This window comes from Anabrus simplex, chromosome 1, assembly GCF_040414725.1.
Source record: "Anabrus simplex isolate iqAnaSimp1 chromosome 1, ASM4041472v1, whole genome shotgun sequence".
Taxonomy (NCBI): domain Eukaryota; kingdom Metazoa; phylum Arthropoda; class Insecta; order Orthoptera; family Tettigoniidae; genus Anabrus; species Anabrus simplex.
In genome coordinates this window covers 220057144-220077958 of record NC_090265.1, presented here as the reverse complement: position 1 = coordinate 220077958, position 20815 = coordinate 220057144, and the positions used below count along the sequence as shown (strand labels likewise).

At 40.4% G+C, this 20815-nt stretch overlaps 1 protein-coding gene across 1 annotated transcript in view; it reads right to left on the bottom strand.

Moving 5' to 3' along the window:
• Nucleotides 1-20815, bottom strand: part of LOC136861518 (uncharacterized) — a 246897-nt gene that overhangs the window by 209039 nt on the left and 17043 nt on the right. The window contains exons 2-3 of the mRNA XM_068225737.1: nt 12187-12197; nt 11931-12074 (exon numbers count right to left, since the gene is read on the bottom strand). Of these exons, the coding sequence (XP_068081838.1) occupies nt 11931-12074; nt 12187-12197 (155 nt within the window). The remainder of the gene's footprint in view (nt 1-11930; nt 12075-12186; nt 12198-20815) is intronic.

The following is a 20815-nucleotide window of genomic DNA, read 5'->3' as shown; positions in this document are numbered from 1 at the left end:
CTTATTCAAACCTTGCGCCAGTTGAAACTCCTCTACTGGAGGAAGTCTGAACTTTATCTACTGGGTTAATTTTCAAGTTTCTCAGAAGATGTCACTACTTGTAAAATTTTGAAGTTCTGAACTGTGTCAGTTTCGATTCATTTTTGTTTTCCCTGTAGTAAGAAGTGTGGACATTCTCTTCCAGATGGCACTACTGAAAAAATACAATTATGCACCCTAGTGCGAAGTGAAAGAACTATGTTTTTGAAGAAATTTTGTGTTCATAAGTTTGTTCTTTGTTAAATTTCTTTCAGTTATTGTTTATGTTGGCAATATTAACCCCTTCTTTCCGCCAGGTTTGAATTTAGCCAATCCCGAATTTCTTTAATTAATTTATGACCAATCAGGTGTATCTTCTTCAACGTGGATATGTTGCTTAACCCTAGCCAATAAAATTCTTGTGGGAGGGTGTTCTCATTTCTGAAACGCCTCGAACTTTGCGCGAGGGTTTATAAACTGTTGATTTTCGGGTCTCCAGGCCACTTCAGTAACATCTATCAGTGCGTAAAGTACGTAGCAGGGGGCGGGTAGCGCCTCTTTCTTCGGGCAGCAGTTCAACCACCAGGTAATGGCCGTTTAATAACTTCTTTTCTTGCTCGCTCAGCAGTTTAACTCTCGGGGCAGGTCCGAAGCCTTTCCACCATGTAACTTTTCCCCTAAAATGTAAAGACACTTAGTATCTATTCTATCTTTTAAACTACATATTGGGATAGAGAGTGCTTAACCCTCTCGAGCTCCCACTCATATTCCTTTGAGGTGAACTTCTTCCTCTTCTTCCTGAATGTAATGTAAATCATCTCTTTCTATAAGTCACCTCTCTAGTATGGGATTAGCCCTTGCAGTATCGGCCTAGTGCCAAGTAGGTTTTATATAAAGTGTATTGGGAGTGCAAGAACGCCTCCTCTCAAGTTGGTATGTTAGAGGCCAGGTAATTGATCTGTTTATTTTCTTAATAGGCCTCAGTAGGTTGGGTATTTTTACCCCTGTGTATATGTCCTTGGAGGACAACTTGAAAGTGGAGTTTGGTGTGGCCTTTGATAGGCTTAAATTTTGAGAGCGAGTGGCTCTTTCTTGAAAATTGAGTTGTATGCCTCGAGGAGGCTTTACCGTGTAAAGAGGAGCAAGTGCTCCTAGGCATGACTGGGGTCTTCTGCCCCTTGGTTGAATTCTGTATATCGTAAGGTTGGGCTTATAGCTCAAGAATTGTGTGTCTGGCTCTCGGAGCCCAAATCTTGTAACACTGTAACTGTACACTTTCGAATTAGTGGCTTTGCTACTCTATACCTTCCATTCTTGTTATTTCTTGATTTTGCAAGGAAAATATAACCTCGTTAAATTTTATCTTAACTTTAATTTGGTATTTTGAGACCTGTTCACCCCGGCACATTCTTTCACCTCTGCTAACCCACCAAACCACGGTAACAATAATAATAATAATAATAATACATACATACATACATTATCATTATAGACTGTTATGCCTTTCAGCGGTCTGCAAGCCTCTGGGAATTTACTAAACGTCGCCACAATCCTCGATTTGCAACTAGTGTTGTGGCCTCATTTAGTTCTATACCTCTTATCTTTAAATCGTTAGAAACAGAGTCTAACCATCGTCGTCTTGGTCTCCCTCTACTTCTCTTACCCTCCATAACAGAGTCCATTATTCTCCTAGGTAACCTATCCTCCTCCATTCGCCTCACATGACCCCACCACCGAAGCCGGTTTATGCGTACAGCTTCATCCATCGAGTTCATTCCTAAATTAGCCTTTATCTCCTCATTCCGAGCTCCCTCCTGCCATTGTTCCCACCTGTTTGTACCAGCAATCATTCTTGCTACTTTCATGTCTGTTACTTCTAACTTATGAATAAGATATCCTGAGTCCACCCAGCTTTCGCTCCCATAAAGCAAAATTGGTCTGAAAACAGACCGATGTAAAGATAGTTTCGTCTGGGAGCTGACTTCCTTCTTACAGAATACTGCTGATCGCAACTGCGAGCTCACTGCATTAGCTTTACCACACCTTGATTCAATCTCACTTACTATATTACCATCCTGGGAAAACACACAACCTAAATACTTGAAATTATCGACCTGTTCTAGCTTTGTATCACCAATCTGTCATTCAATTCTGTTGGATTTCTTACCTACTGACATCAATTTAGTCTTCGAGAGGCTAATTTTCATACCATACTCATTGCACCTATTTTCAAGTTCCAAGATGTTAGACTGCAGGCTTTCGGCACAGTCTGCCATTAAGACCAAGTCGTCAGCATAGGCCAGGTTGCTTACTACATTTCCACCTAACTGAATCCCTCCCTGCCATTTTATACCTTTCAGCATATGATCCATGTAAACTACGAACAGCAAAGGTGAAAGATTACAGCCTTGTCCAACTCCTGTAAGTACCCTGAACCACGAACTCATTCTACCATCAATTCTCACTGAAGCCCAATTGTCAACATAAATGCCTTTGATTGATTTTAATAATCTACCTTTAATTCCATAGTCCCCCAGTATAGCGAACATCTTTTCCCTCGGTACCCTGTCATATGCTTTCTCTAGATCTACGAAACATAAACACAACTGCCTATTCCTCTCGTAGCATTTTTCAATTACCTGGCGCATACTGAAAATCTGATCCTGACAGCCTCTCTGTGGTCTGAAACCACACTGGTTTTCATCCAACTTCCTCTCAACGACTGATCGCACCCTCCCTTCCAAGATGCCTGTGAATACTTTGCCTGGTATACTAATCAATGAGATACCTCGATAGTTGTTGCAATCCTTCCTGTTCCCTTGCTTATAGATAGGTGCAATTACTGCTTTTGTCCAATCTGAAGGTACCTTACCAACACTCCACGCTAATTTGACTACTCTATGAAGCCATTTCATCCCAGCCTTCCCACTATACTTCATTATTTCAGGTCTAATTTCATCTATTCCTGCTGGCTTATGACAATGGAGTTTATTTACTATCCTTTCCACTTCCTCAAGCATAATTTCACCAACATCATTATCCTCCTCCCCATGAGCTTGACTGTTTGCAACACCACCATGATGATTTCCTTTTACATTGAGAAGATGTTCTAAATATTCCCTCCACCTCTCCAGTGATTCCCTGGGATCTGTTATGAGTTCACCTGAATTACTCAAAACACTGTTCATTTCCTTTTTCCCTCCCTTCCTAAGATTCTTTATTACTGTCCAGAAAGGTTTCCCTGCTGCTTGACCTAGCCTTTCCAGGTTATTACCAAAATCTTCCCACGACTTCTTTTTGGATTCAACAACTATTTGTTTCGCTCTGTTTCTTTCATCTACGTACAAATCCCTGTCTGCCTCGGCCCTTGTTTGGAGCCATTTCTGATAAGCCTTCTTTTTACGTTTACAGGCTGCTCTCACTTCATCATTCCACCAAGATGTTCGCCTTTTCCCATCTTTACACACACTTGTTCCTAGGCATTCCCTTGCTGTTTCTACTACAGCATCCCTGTATGCCACCCATTCACTTTCTATATCCTGAACCTGCTTACTGTCTACTGTTTGAAACTTCTCACTAATCATATCCATGTACTTCTGTCTAATTTCCTCGTCCTGGAGATTTTCTACCCTTATTCGTTTGCAGACAGATTTCACTTTCTCTACCCTAGGCCTAGAGATACTTAGTTCACTACAGATCAGATAATGGTCTGTATCATCGAAAAATCCCCGAAAAACTCGTACATTCCTAAAAGATTTCCTGAATTCAAAGTCTGTTAAGATATAGTCTATTATGGATCTGGTACCCCTAGCCTCCCATGTGTAGCGGTGAATAGCCTTATGCTTGAAAAATGTATTCGTAACAGCTAAACCCATACTAGCACAGAAGTCCAGCAAACGCTTCCCATTCCCATTAGCTTCCATATCTTCCCCACATTTACCAATCACCCTTTCGTATCCTTCAGTTCTATTCCCAACTCTCGCATTGAAATCGCCCATTAGCACTATTCTATCCTTGCTGTTCACCCTGACCACGATGTCACTCAATGCTTCATAAAACTTGTCAACTTCATCTTCATCTGCACCCTCACATGGTGAATACACGGACACAATTCTTGTCCTAATTCCTCCCACTGACAAATCTACCCACATCATTCGCTCACTTACGTGCCTAACGGAAACTATGTTGCGTGCAATGGTATTCCTAATAAAGAGCCCTACCCCAGACTCTGCCCTTCCCTTTCTAACACCTGTCAAGTACACTTTATAATCTCCTATCTCTTCCTCCTTATCTCCCCTTACCCGAATATCACTTACTCCTAGCAAATCCAGATGCATCCTCTTTGCTGACTCAGCAAGTTCTACCTTCTTTCTTCCATAAGCCCCATAATAATAATAATAATAATAATAATAATAATAATAATAATAATAATAATAATAATAATAATAATAATAATAATAATAATAATAATAATAATAATAATAATAATAATCATAATAATAATAATAATAATAATAATAACCAACCTTCCGGTTTTCGGTGACGCCAAAGTGCCGGAATTTACTTCAGCAGAAGTTCTTTTACGTGCCAGTAAAACTACTTACACGAGGCTGACATATTTGAGCACCTTCAAATACCACCGGACTGGGCTAGGATCGAATCTGCCAAGCTGGGGTCAGAAGGGCAGTGCCTCAACCGTATGAGCCATTCAGCCTGGTGGAACTAGTTTCATATAGACAAAGAGCTACATCGGAGGGAGGAGATAACGGCTAGATTAGGAAAGGACTCTGCTGATGAAGCTGACGTAGCAACCGGCTTCGTTGGTGGAGTGTAATAAGGCGAATGGAGGAGGATAGGTCTCCTAGGAGAATAACGGACTGGGCCAGGAAGGGTAAGAGAAGCAGAGGGAGATTGACAATGATGGTTAGACTTAGTTTTTAATGAAATGATTTAAAGGTAAAGGTAAGATAAGCAAGGCCACTGAACTAGTTGTAAATACAGGATTCTAGAAGCGTTTGTTTAATACAGAGAGTCTTGCAGACTGAGCGTTGAAAAATGTAAGAAATTATAATGAAGACGCATGCATGTTTTTGTGAATGGGAAGTTTTATTTTCTGTTTCAAAAATTGCACAAGATGTTATTTAAATTTTTTATTGACTTTTATAAATATATTAATCGAATTCTTCTTCTTCTTTTTTCTACCACTTTTCCCACACCTATGGGGTCACCGGTGCGAACAGTGTCGCACATGTGGATTTGGCCTTGTTTTACGGCCGGATGCCCTTCCTGACACCAACCCGATATGAAGGGATGTATTCACTTTTTCTGTGGGGGCTGGTGGTGTAGTGTGTTGTGTGAATATGAAGAGGAAAGTGTTGGGACAAACACAAAAATCCCCAACCTGGCCGGGAGTCGAACCCGGGACCCTCTGAGCCGAAGGCTTCAACGCTGACCATTCAGCCAATGAGTCGGACGAATTTCTGTACGGTTAGTGGTGATGAAATGTTTCCTTCATGTTACTAGTTTCGACAGCTTTCTTTTTCAGTATGACACTGACATTTATGAATTCCATCAAAACGAAAGCAAGTGAAATGTGTGGAACACATTCCAAACAACGACTCGACGTTTAGAGCCAGTTGACCAACAGGAATGTCTTCAACGACTGTGTTTATTTCTCTTTCTGGTTCTTAGTAATGGCGTCTAGTCATCTGCGTTCATCTTTATTAGTGATTTCCCAGACTCCCAGAAAACAATTCTGAAATTTGTGAGTCTCTTTCTCCATCCCAGTCCGGATTGACTGTAAATGGATCCATATAATGGAAGTATGCGGATTATCTATAACCCGGATATTAAAAAAATAAATTCTCTTTCTCTTCCCCATTCATTTCTTTCTTCTTGAGATGAGGCGTTGTTCGGCGGAATTGTCTGTAACTTCATCTTCTTCATTGCCATCAGACTGGTCTTCCTACTTTCCAAAATTAAATCCAAATTGAGACCGCCTCCGTGGTGTAGTGGTTAGTGTGATTAGCTGCCACCCCCGGAGGTCCGGGTTCGATTCCCGGCTCTGCCACGAAATTTGAAAAGTGGTACGAGGGCTGGAACGGGGTCCACTCAGCCTCGGGAGGTCAACTGAGCAGAGGTGGGTTCGATTCCCACCTCAGCCATCCTGGAAGTGATTTTCCGTGGTTTTCCACTTCTCCTCCAGGCGAATGCCGGGATGGTACCTAACTTAAGGCCACGGCCGCTTCCTTCCCTATCCCTTCCAATCTTCCCATCCCTCCACAAGGCTCCTGTTCAGCATAGCAGGTGAGGCAGCCTGGGCGAGGTACTGGTCATTCTCCCCGGTTGTATCCCCGACCAAGGGACTGAAACTCCAGGACACTGCCCTTGAGGCGGTAGAGGTGGGATCCCTCGCTGAGTCCGAGGGAAAAATCAACCCTGGAGGGTAAACAGATGATGATGATGATGATGATGATGATGAAATCCAAATTGAGAACTTGTATTAACAGTTAAGCAACATCCACGACGGTCATTCCTTGTATAAGATATCATATATACTTTATAGGAGTAGTGACCTCCTCTGCGAACCATGTGACCTTGCCGCGGTGGGGAGGCTTGCGTGTCCCAATGATGCAGATAGCCGAGCCGCAGGTGCAACCATATCGGATGGGTATTTGAGAGACCAGACTAACGAATGGTTCATCGAAAGGGCGGTAGCAGCCTTTCGGTAGTTGCAAGGGCGGCAGTCTGGATGATTGACTGATACGGCCTTGTAATAATACTCAACATGGCTTAGCTGTGTTGATACTGCTACACGGCTGAAAGCAACGGGAATCTACAGCCGTAACTAACTCCCGAGGACATGCAGCTCTCTCTCTGTATGAATGATGTACTGATGATAGCTTCCTCCCGGGTAAAATATTCCGGAGGTAAACTAGTCCCCCATTCGGATCTCCGGGTGGGAACTACACGAGAGGGGGCGATCATCAGGAAGATGAATAGGCCTACTGACATTATTCGAGTCGGAGCGTGGAATGTTAGAAGTTTGAATCGTTGTGGTAGGTTAGAGAATCTGAAAAGGGAGATGGATAGGCTAAAGTTAGATGTAGTTGGCATAAGTGAAGTACGTTGGCAGGAAGAACAAGATTTTTGGTCAGGCGACTACCGAATTATCAACACAAAATCAAACAGAGGAAATGCAGGAGTTGGTTTAATAATGAATAAGAAAATAGGGCAGCGGGTAAGCTACTAAGACCAGCATAGTGAAAGAATTATTGTCGTCAAGATAGACACCAAACCAATGCCCACCACAATAGTGCAGGTCTATATGCCTACTAGTTCAGCGGATGATGAAGAAATCGAAAGAATATATGAGGAGATAGAAGATGTAATACAATATGTAAAAGGTGACGAGAATCTAATTGTGATGGGAGACTGGAATGCAGTGGTAGGCCAAGGAAGAGAAGGTAGTACAGTAGGAGAATTTGGATTGGGACGAAGGAACGAAAGAGGAAGTCGTCTGGTTGAATTCTGCACTGATCATAATTTAGTCCTTGCCAATACTTGGTTCAAACACCACAAACGACGGCTGTATACGTGGACGAGACCTGGAGACACTGGAAGGTATCAAATAGACTTCATTATGATTAGGCAGAGATTCAGAAACCAGGTGTTGGATTGCAAAACTTTCCCAGGAGCAGACGTGGACTCTGACCACAACTTGTTGGTCATGAAATGCCATCTGAAGTTGAAGAAATTGAAGAAAGGAAAGAATGCAAAAAGATGGGATCTAGACAAGTTGAAAGAAAAGAATGTGAGGGATTGTTTCAAGGAACATGTTGCACAAGGACTAAATGAAAAGGCTGAAGGAAACACTATAGAGGAAGAGTGGAGAGTCATGAAAAATGAAGTCAGTAGGGCTGCTGAAGAAATGTTAGGAAGGAAGAAAAGATCAACTAAGAATCAGTGGATAACTCAGGAGATACTAGACCTGATTGATGAACGACGAAAATACAAGAATGCTAGAAATGAAGAGGGCAGAAAAGAATACAGGCGATTAAAGAATGAAGTGGATAGAAAGTGCAAGGCAGCTAAGAAAGAATGGCTGAAGGAGAAATGCAAGGATGTCGAAGGCTGTATGGTCCTGGGAAAGGTAGATGCTGCATACAGGAAAATCAAGGAAACCTTTGGAGAAAGGAAATCTAGGTGTATGAATATTAAGAGCTCAGATGGAAAACCACTTCTAGGGAAAGAAGACAAAGCAGAAAGATGGTAGGAGCATATCCAACAGTTGTATCAAGGTAAAGATGTAGATAATTTGGTTCTGGAACATGAAGAGGCTGTTGATGCTGATGAAAAGGGAGACCCAATATTGAGGTCAGAGTTTGACAGAGCTGTGAGTGACCTCAATAGGAACAAGGCACCTGGAATTGATGACATTCCCTCTGAATTACTGACTGGCTTAGGAGAAACCAGCATGGCAAGGTTATTTCATTTAGTCTGCAAGATGTATGAGACAGGAGAAGTCCCATCCGATTTTCAGCAGAATGTTGTTATACCTATTCCCAAGAAAGCCGGTGCTGACAGGTGTGAAAACTATCGCACCATTAGTTTAATATCTCATGCCTGCAAAATTTTAACACGTATTATTTACAGAAGAATGGAAAAACAAGTTGAAGCTGAGTTGGGAGAAGATCAATTTGGCTTCAGAAGAAATGTAGGAACACGTGAAGCTATCCTGACTTTACGTCTGATCTTAGAGGATCGAATCAAGAAGGACAAGCCCACGTACATGGCATTCGTAGATCTAGAAAAGGCATTCGATAATGTTGATTGGACCAAGCTATTTATGATTCTGAAGATGATAGGGATCAGATACCGAGAACGAAGAATTATCTACAATCTGTATAAAAATCAGTCTGCAGTGATAAGAATCGAGGGCTTTGAAAAAGAAGCAGCAATCCAGAAAGGAGTGAGGCAAGGCTGCAGTTTGTCCCCTCTCCTTTTCAATGTTTACATAGAACAGGCAGTAAAGGAAATCAAGGAGAAATTTGGAAAGGGAATCACAGTCCAAGGAGAGGAAATCAAAACCTTGAGATTTGCCGATGATATTGTTATTTTATCTGAGACTGCAGAAGATCTCGAGAAGTTGCTGAATGGTATGGATGAAGTCTTGGGTAAGGAGTACAAGATGAAAATAAATAAGTCCAAAACAAAAGTAATGGAGTGCAGTCGAACGAAGGCAGGTGATGCAGGAAATATTAGATTAGGAAATGAAGTCTTAAAGGAAGTAGATGAATATTGTTACTTGGGTAGTAAAATAACTAACGATGGCAGAAGTAAGGAGGAAATAAAATGCAGACTAGCACAAGCAAGGAAGAGCTTTCTTAAGAAAAGAAATTTGCTCACTTCAAACATTGATATCGGAATTAGAAATATGTTTTTGAAGATTTTCGTGTGGAACGTGGCATTGTATGGAAGTGAAACATGGACGATAACTGGTTCAGAAAGAAAGAGAATAGAAGCTTTTGAAATGTGGTGTTACAGAAGAATGCTGAAGGTGAGATGGATAGATCGAATCACGAATGAAGAGATACTGAATCGAATTGGTGAGAGGAGATCGATTTGGCTAAATTTGACGAGAAGAAGAGATAGATTGATAGGACACATCTTAAGACACCCAGGACTTGTTCAGTTGGTTTTTGAAGGAAGTGTAGGGGGTAAGAACGGTAGGGGTAGACCAAGATATGAATATGACAAGCAGATTAGAGCAGATGTAGGATGCAATAGTTACGTAGAAATGAAAAGGTTAGCACATGATAGGGTGGAATGGAGAGCTGCATCAAACCAGTCTATGGACTGATGACTCAAACAACAACAACAACAGGAGTAGTGATAGAACACCCGCCCTATCTACCCTGGGGCACAGTCAGAGCGTCCCACACCACAACAACAGTGGTACATCGAAAGGGAACCAAACGCACACTCACACAGAGGTGCGCTACAAATACACCTGTACTCTAAGCGAGTACCAAACACCAACATGATGTAGGTCTCGTACTCGATATTTAAACAAATTTGAATAACATCTTCACAAGCTACAAATAGCTTGCTGCACTGTGTTACTGCGCCCCAGAACTATTACTCGTAGTCCCCGTATTGAGGTAGGGGTAAAAATACTATTCCCTCTCTGGATCAGTGGTAGAGTGTTGGCCTCCGGAACCTGGTTCAAAGCCGTCGAGGTAGTCAGAGTTTTGAAGGGCGAAGATATGTCCACTCGACACTTCATGTCGAACGATGTCGGCATGTACAAAAATATCCGATGACTCATTTAGTGTTTTCTCGACTAGGTAAATTATATACTCGGCCATAGATCTCCCAAAGAGATCGCGTTTACTCAACGTGATACAGTCAGTCCGACCGTTGACATGCATTTTAAATGACATCAACTGAAAGTGCTTGCACGTGGCAGCTGAGGTCCTACGATGATGATGCTTGTTGTTCAAAGAGGTCTAACATCGAGGTCATCGGCCCATTATTATTATTATTTATTATTATTATTATTATTATTATTATTTACTGGAATTTCCCCCCATTTATCTTGGATCACCATATATGCAGATTAAGGGTGTTTTAATGGCTGGATGCCCTTCCCGACGCCAACGCTATGTGGAGGGTATAACTTTACGAAATACTTTCTCCACTTTTGAGCATTAATTCTGACATAACAAATAATAATAATAATAATAATAATAATAATAATAATAATAATAATAATAATAATAATAATAATAATGTATAATTTGCCGAAAGTGCAGTTAAATGGGTGCCAGAGGTCGCCATGGGATCCCTCAGTTTAGATATTAATGATAATAGGAATTTACGATAGAGCCTTAAATATTCTATCTCGGGTAGTGTACATAATAGTGGAAAATTGGCATCATGTTGACTTGGTCTTGTCTGTTAGGTCATCAGCCCAGAGGTGGGTTGGATCCTCAGATAACACCACCAACAGTTATAGGAAAATTACAAAAACCAGTGGCAGCGCCAAAATGGGGCGTGCTAGGCAAGATGAGGAGTGAGGTAGTTTGCCATTGCTTTCCTCACTGGGCCAGACAGTGCTATTGCAGTACGATTAACCCTAAGAGCAAGACCCTTCATAACACTGAAACGCACTGGTTGTGCTCTGAATGTCATTACTTAGCGCCACTCATACCCCAGCAGCATCCATACTATCACAGCCATTGGGAATTCGGTGGAAGCTACACTTTGCTCTGGCCTGTGTACTGCATCCATCAAGAAATGATAACAGGCAATGACTGGGCCTTATATCGGTATAAATATGCACTTACACTTTTATAGTACAGCCCATGCCTGGTTAAATGTAGGCATCGTTCTATTTCCGTCCATGTTTTTTCCTGGCCTTTACTACCTGATTCCACCACTATTATACCTTATCACTTGATCTTCGCCTGGTAACATACTGAGCAGGCCGATACTCCTTTAGATTCAGTCCTTTACAATCCTCCCTGCTGTCTCTTTGCCTTCTTAGAAATAACAGCATGTTGGACGCCACGCGGGGTGTGCGGCTTCCTAACTTACTTCACCTCCCCCCCCCCCCTCCCGCCCCTAATAAACTTACAGATCTAGTGTATCTTTATCACACTCGAGTACATCAATACACAAATACAGCATACCTGTATGAATATACACTGACACTTGGTACAGACCAGGTATATCGTGTCATCCTCGCCGATATCACCAGCTACTTGCAATTGGTACATATTACCAAGTATGCATACATTATATCAGTATCAATAATGTACTTTCGCTTGGTATAGATAAGGTGACGTATCACACTCGTACATAGCATCAGCTATGAATACAATATACCAGTATAAAGTTGTACTCACGCTTGGCGCAGCCGACGCTAGCGCCCAGGCGCACTGGGTATCTCTTGTCACACTCGCAGACTCCCGTAATCTTGTCGCAGAACACGTTACGCAGCTTAGGGTTACAAGTGAGCTCGCACGGCGACCCCACGTACATGCCGAGCTCTGGAAAGAAAGAATTACATTAATTCGGAACTACAAAACAAGGTTAGACATTTATAAATTACATTCTCTGTTGATATTTTCCCCCAAATAGGGATTATTATGTGCGAAATACGTTCAAATGTCCTGAAATAAAACAAGAGTCCTAAATTTTTACACAGGAACCACATCGTATAAACAGGTATGCACTCAGCTACTACCTTCACTGGTTCTGCTTGGAATTCATCACATTTCTACTCTGCAGGGAAGGTTATTCATGCTCCCCCCCTCCCTCCTCCCCACAGAACAATACTGGGTTATCTACTGCGAACATAATCGAGAGAAATGTTTTAGATTAAGAAAGGATTAAATCCTGACCCTGAAACCTCAAATTCTCCGTTTGATTACCATTATTAAAAGTTTATTACTGTGTTATTGGTTGAAAATATCCCAAAAATTGTGGAAACGTTTTCGCTCACAGCATCACATTTGGCATCAGTAACACCGGTCGGGGTAGGTGAAAGGCTGTTCCGCTGGATTTTAGTGACTACGCCACGAGACTCAAGGGTAAGATTAAAGGCACTTGAAACAGTCATTTCAATACAATTTTATTTACAGTGGTCGATGATAAAAACCGATTTAGTGATTTTAATTTTTATGGCTGTTATGCTATTAATCTGGTGGCCTAGTGACACGTTTGACTAATTATTTGGGTGTGCTCGTGGTGATGTTATAAACTTTCAGTGATGATGGAGGACGACAAATGGATCACTCTGAGATCAGGAACCATATTCAAGAAACGATTGAGTCAAAAGTTAAGCAAGATTCTACTCATTTAAGTCCGTTTACCTGCACAAGTTTCACAAGTTCCTCCATTTACAACAAATGTTCGAAATAGCGTCCCCCTGCTACAATGCAGGCATGGTACCGTCACACAAACTTCTGTCGTATCCGTCCGAATATCCCCGGAGTCGGTCGACTAATCCCAAGTTTACGGGTTCATACCCGACTGAGATTGGTTGCTTTTAACGGTGTTTAAAGGTGATAACAATCAATCAATCAATCAATCAATCAATCAATCAATCAATCAATCAATCAATCAATCAATCAATCAATCAATCAATCAATCAATCAATCAATCAATCAATCAATCAATCAATCAATCAATCAATCAATCAATCAATCAATCAATCAATCAATCAATCAATCAATCAATCAATCAATCAATCAATCAATCAATCAATCAATCAATCAATCAATCAATCAATCAATCAATCAATCAATCAATCAATCAATCAATCAATCAATCAATCAATCAATCAATCAATCAATCAATCAATCACCACTGATCTGCATTTAATGTAGGGCAGTCGCCCAGCTGGCAGATTCGCTACCTGTTCTTTTCCTAGCCTTTTCTTAAATTATTTCAAAGAAACTGGAAATTTATTGAACATCTCCCTTGGTAAGTTATTCCAGTCCCTAACTCCCCTTCCTATAAACGAATATTTTCCCCAATTTGTCCTCTTGAATTCCAACTCTATCTTCATATTGTGATCTTTCCTACTTTTAAAGACACCACTCAAGCTTATTCGTCTACTAATGTCATTCTACGCCGTCTCTCAACTGACAGCTCGGAACATGCCACTTAGTCGAACAGCTCGTCTCCTTCCTCCCAAGACATCCCAGCCCAAACTTTGCAACATATTTGCAACGCTACCCTTTTGTCGGAAATCGCCCAGAACAAATCGAGCTGCTTTTCTTTGGATATTTTCCAGTTCTTGAATCAAGTAATCCTGGTGAGGGTCCAATACACTGGAACCATACTTCAGTTGGGGTCTTATCAGAGACTTATAGTACATGCCCTCACTTTTACGTCCTTAATACAACCCCTAAATACCCTAATAACCATGTGAAGATATCTTTACCCTTTATTTACAATCTCATCTATGTGATTACCCCAATGAAGATCTTTTCTTATATTAACACCTAGGTACTTACGATGATCCCTATAGAGAACTTTTACCCTGTCAACGTAGTAATTAAAACTGAGGGGATTTTTCCTATTTGTAAAACTCACAACCTGAATTTTAACCCCCTTTATCATCATACTGTGCCGTTTTCATGTGTGACATATGCTACAGCGCGAACAAAACCAACTAGCACGAGGTCCAGAAACATGGCGCCGAAGCAGTTTAGGCGAGGACTGGTTTATAAATGTCGAATACGCAATGAAGTGATTGTGAAGAAAGGACTTTACTTTCATCTCTAAGCGGAGAAAACGTGTATATATGTATAAATACTGTTAGAATTAAGTCGAATGTAAAATGTAGAATGTATGAAAACAAGACGAAACCAAAGATTGAACACATAGGGTAATGTTACGGAGTATAAAATATCGATATTTGCTAATAAGAACGGTAGCGACATCTAGATGTCAGTAGATGTAAGTAAACACCTAAGATAGAGTTCCGCATCTAATATCTAATTTTGTTATTCTATGACATGTGTAAAACGTTAAAAGTATTCTTGTTAATTGTTATTGTCAATGTGATGGTAGTATGGAAATGATACGTAAAAATTAGAAATTGTATGCAAAGGAAATTAATAGGGAATATATATATATATGCAGTTAAGCAAATGCACCCGGCCTAAAATAACGGTGATACGCTTATGATTGTATAAAGGCCAAGCCATTACAGAAGGAGCAATACGATATATAATAGAGATTGTCCGTATCGTAAATAACTTCGTATAATTAGAAGTAAATGCGTAAATGATTTACTAGTGGCTCTGTGTGTTGTCAAAGAACTAATATTAACCTTTTTCAGGTGTAATCTGCATGAGTCTAAAAGGAAGTACTAAATCAAAGGAGAATATGGAGTGCTAAATTATGTACAAGTAGGTCCAGCTGAAACGGTGGAGTGGTTACCGGGATGGATAACTTAAGCCAGTGATTCATATAACCCTGGCTATTCAAGTCAGTAACTGCTTTCCATTATAATGATGTCTTTTTATTGTGTGCATTTTATTTGATGCAACATCCATCTGTATTTTATTTTAGTTACTAGTTTATTTAATGTAGGTAGTAGTGTATAATATGTAGTACATGTCCTGAAGTAGTTCGCCAAAACGTAATAGTAATTACATCTCGAGCGGCATGATATTATGTTATTTGGAATATAGGAATTCTTATATGCGTTAGGCAACTCGGCATTCGAAATGATACGATACCATGCGAGAGAATGAATGGGTTTGTTGGTAGATAACTCCGACATCGCTTATATTATGTTGTAGAGCCGTAATTACTGGGAAAACATGAGCCTATGTATACATATGTAACAACATCAACATAGAATCAGTATATTTATCGCGAAGCTAACCTTGGTATTGCAGGTAAGTGATACAAATGTAGTAATGTTGTGAGTAATGACACTGGTGTGAATCAACGTGAGATAATAATAATAATAATAATAATAATAATAATAATAATAATAATAATAATAATAATGATGATGATGGTGTCAGATATATTAAGTACCTGCGATGATGGTGGTCATTATGTTGATGAATAATTCAAGTGTATTAAGTGCATGTGGTGGTAATAGTTATTATGATGATGAATAATAAAACGTGGGGATGATATCGTGATATGCCTTCGATGTGTGGGTTAGCTCACATATAATTTAGTGGTTGAAATAATGAAAAGTGTTGTGTTGTGTGAATTATTTAATAAGATGGGAGGTGACAATGAAGGTTTATCTTGATATCGCTACATGGAACGTATTATTTAATTGCTTTATGCCAGTGTGAAGTTAGATAAAGCAAAAGGAAGTGTATCACTTGTATATAAGCGAATGCTGAAATTGTAATGCCTTAGTATAAGATGATGTTAAGTTTATAATGCTCTTACATGAGTGAATGCTGGGATCGTAATGTTGTTATGTAAGTGTAGGCTAAGATGGTAAGGCGGATAATTATTAATTGCAATCAGATGTCGGCCACAATTGTCCTATCGATTATCGTTACATTTCGGATGTCATATTCAAAATCTATGTCAATCATTAGGGTTTTTAGTCGGTATGACGGCGACGTGATCGAGGCGTGCATGAAGCTTACCACGCGTACAGCTTCGAGGACATATGACGTGATATTAATAAGTTAGATGTTTACTTCATGGACATGGTAGTTTAGTAGATGTAGTAGAGATGTCGTATGTGGTTTTATTAACATTTAAGTGTATATATTCTTGTCTTTATGTATATTATCTTTGATTATTTATTTTATGCATTAGCATTAAGGCAACATGATGCTCGAAGGTATGCGCGAGGGTGGACGTGTAATTATTGTCGCGTTGAGGTGAACCTCATCAGGACGTACGAGTTAGTTAAGGTGGTGATGATTATTTATTTTAATTAGGTTAGGCATCACATATAAAAAGACATTATTATCAGCTGAATTTGACATGAACGAAATTCTCCTATTGAAAATCTGACATCAAATCAAAACTGAAGGAATAGGAACACCTAAAACTTGTGAAGTAAAAGAAAGAACACAGTCATTATGGTAATTTTTCAGGTTTAGGCACGTTATTGAATAAATGTAGATTTAGGTTCGGAATTTCAAATAGCCATTATAAACGAGGAATGATCAATTTGAAATCACTGCATTATGTTGAATCGGGTATAAATTAATTCAATTACGACAGCTATTTTATGTCATTACCAATTTGTTCTTCGGTAATATTTTTAATTTGGGTTATACTTTGGTTTCGTCTTAACTAGTAGGATTATTTAAATTAATAAATATAATCCGATCCAGAATATCTCCATCTTTTCATTATAAAATGGATATACATGGCCTTACTTATAAAATTAATTCAAATTCCAAGATTATATTTGGTATAATCAATTTTAATTCAAGACAAGGTCTCGATTATTATAAGCATATCATAAATTATGAAAATAGGTGATGCAAACACAACAGCGATTGGCTTAAAACATTAATATAGCAATTTGAAAATAAGCCGCCCGATAGGATTCCGAATCCAATTTTCCACCGTTGATGCGATTTTTATTTACCAGAACATATTAGCTAGCTGAGGCACATACAAAGTCCTGTGATCCTGAAATAGCCCCACAACAATAAAAGAATCCGTCAAGACCCTGGGTGTAGAGTGCTCCCAGTGCTAATCTATGGGGCAGCGCCGCGTGGAGGGTGCATATTTGTCACCCAACAGTGGGGCTCGATGCGGAATAAGGCCAGGAGGGCGCATATTTGGCGCCCAACGTGGGGCTCTATGCGGAATAAGGCCAGGAGGGCGCATATTTGTCACCCAACAGTGGGGCTCTATGCGGAATAAGGCTAGGATGGCGCAATACTATTGCCTACTGTCTATCTCAAAACATTTGCAGTTTCTCAAAATCTTGTAACTTATTTATTATTCTATACAGAATAACATCATCTGCAAAAAGCCTGTTCCACTTCTTTACTCATATCATATAAATTAGAAACATAAAGGTCCAATAATACTGCTGAGAGGAATTCCCCTCTTAATTATTACATGGTCAGATAAAGTTTTACCTACTCTAATTCTCTGAGTTTACCGGGCGAGTTGGCCGTGCGGTCAAGGGCTTGCACCCGGGAGATAGTGGGTTCGAATCCCAGTGTCAGCAGTTGTGAAGATGGTGTTCCGTGGTTTCCCATTTTCACACAGGAAAATGCCGGGGCTGTACCTTAATTAAGGCCACGGCCACTTCCTTCCAACTTCTAGGCCTTTCCTATCCCATCGTCGCCATAAGACCTATATATGTTGGTGCGACGTAAACAACTAGAAAAAAATTCTATTCATTTCCTAGAAATATAGCCACCCATTCTGTCACTGATTTATCTAGTCCAATTGCACTCATTTTTGCCATTAGTCTCCCATGATCTATTCTATCAAATGCCTTAGACAGGTCAACCGCGACACAGTCCATTTGCTATATCTTGCTGGAATTCTGTAACTTGAACTTCAGTGCCTAAACGTGATCTGCCTTCTATCGAACTAGTTATTAATTTCGCAAACATGTCTAATATAATCAGATCCCCCCCCCCAAAGCTTACATGCAATGCATGTCAAACTGACTGGCCTGTAACTTTCAATGTTGTGCGTATCACCCTTTCATTTATAGACAGGGGCTACTACAACAACTCTCCAGTCATCTGGTATAGCTCCTTCATGCAAACGATAATCAAATAAGTACTTCATATATGGTACTATATCCCAACCCATTGTCTTTAGTATACCCCCAGTAATCTTATCAATTTGAGCTGCTTTTCTAGTTTTCAACTTTTGTGTCCTACTGTAAATGCTTCTTTGTTATAATATAGTGGTTCTTTACTATTCCTTACCACCTTTACAATCCTATTTTCACATCCCTCAGCAATTGCTTTAAACCCATCCCAGAGTCAGGTTCTACTCCCAGCCAGGTCAGAGATTTTACCTGGATATGAGGGCTGGTTCGAGGTTCACTAAGCCTGCGCGGGAACAATCGAGGGGCTATCTGACGTGAGATAGCGGTCCCGATCTAGAAAGCCAAGAATAACGACCGAGAGTCTCATCACATTGACCACGCATCACCTCGTATTGTGCAGGCCTTCGGGCTGAGCAGCGCTAGGCCAGGGTTGTGGTGGTGATTGTTTTAAGAGGAAGTACAACTAGACAACTATACCGTATATCACTAATCAGAGAGAAAATGTAAAGGGATCCGACACTTCGAAAAGTGAAGGTTTCGACCGAGCAAAGACGAGGGCCACGAAGGGCGTGAAAATGAAAGAATCCCTAGGTTTCGAACGCTCTGATACCGTCGGGGTCGGAAAAGAACAAGAGCTGACGAAGGGAGGTCGGATAGGGTACAGTAATGTGAGGAACCTGGCACGAGTGGAAGCATGCAAGCAAGAAAGCAAGCAAGGAAGCATGCTAGGACTCAGCTAGGAGCCGCATGGTCATCAACACATGCCCGCAAGTTAAGCGCCACTGGGCTCGTTTTAGTCACCTCTTACGATGGACAGGGGATACCGTGGGTGCAAAAAATATCAAACGACTTTGCAGGGTGTGTTCCTGTACCGTGAACATTGGCATGAGCGCATATCCAGTTACACAACACAACACAACACAACACAACACAACACAACACAACACAACACAACACAACACAACACAACACAACACAACACAACACAACACAACACAACACAACACAACACAACACAACACAACACAACACAACACAACACAACACAACACAACACAGCACAACACAACACAATATCACATCAAAACAAAACACATTATCATATCAAAACTCTTCACAATACAACACATCACAGCATACCAAAACACAACACAACACAACAAAACACAGCACAACCCAACACGACACAACACAACACAACAAAACACAACACACCACGACATAGCACGACATATCACATCGCAACACTACACGACATGCCACAACTCAACACAATACTACACAATATGATACGAGAGGAAGCAACGTGGCACGACAGAACAAAACAATAATACTCTACACATCATAACACAACACAGTAATTCTCTAAAAATCACAACACAACATGACACAAGACAACACCATACATGTCGCAAAACAAAGCAATATGACACGTCAGAACACAACAGAATACTACTTAACAAAATAAAAATTTAAAACAAAATACGAAAGTTTTTCTTTTATTCTTTATTGCAAGTTGCTTTACGTCGCACCGACACAGATAGGTCTTATGGCGACGATGGCGTAGGGGGAGGCTAGGAGTGGGAAGGAAGCGGCCGTGGCCTTAATTAAGGTATAGTTCCAGCATTTGCCTGAGTGTTAAAGTGGGAAACCACGGTAATCCATCTTCATGGCTGCCGACAGTGGGGTTCGAACCCACTGTATCCCGAATACTGGATACTGGCCGCACTTACGCGACTGCAGCTATCGAGCTCAGTTTTCTTTCTTTTATTCAGACGCTAACCACACCCGCTATTCTTGTTATTATGGAGTTGGTAACACTAAGTGCTTCGGTGCAGATTAAATGGCTGCACGCCTGGTTTCCGGAATGTGAGTTCCAGTATAACATTATCGAAGGACTTAGCACTCTGTTGTTTTATTTGAACCTTCTCGAAACACGATAACTTATTATATGTAATTACCAATAACGCGCTAATACCAAGGATTTGATCCCCTGATCAATATTCGCGCACTCATCGTTGTCGAAATGGTAGTATAATGAAGCGCGTGTTTACCAGCCATTTGTCCCTTACATTCCTGATACACAACCTGTTATCACTTAATGTTTCTCTTGTCTTGGATTATTAGTGTGACCGTAAATGTATGCAATATGCAAACCAACAAATTAACCATGAAACTCATACTGCTTTGTGTCTCAAAGCGATATAACAGAGTGTAGAGTATCAGAAGCAGTTACTGTAATCCCTGCCCCAAACGGAAAACTGTCCATGCATATATCATTGTTCATTATTCATTTAACAGTAAAACGGATTCATGTGTGTGAAATACAGGATAAATATTCCAGTTCAGTGCAAAACGGAGTGAAATAGAATTATAATATTTCCATGTTAAAGAGCATTTTGTTTATTTCCACCTCCCGTGTCCGTGATTCAGGAACTTAGCAATTTTAGTTGACCTTGCAGTTAGCTGGGATTCGATTTCCAGTTATACAATGGAGAAACTAAATCTCCTTGTGAGAGTAGGCAAGGGTTT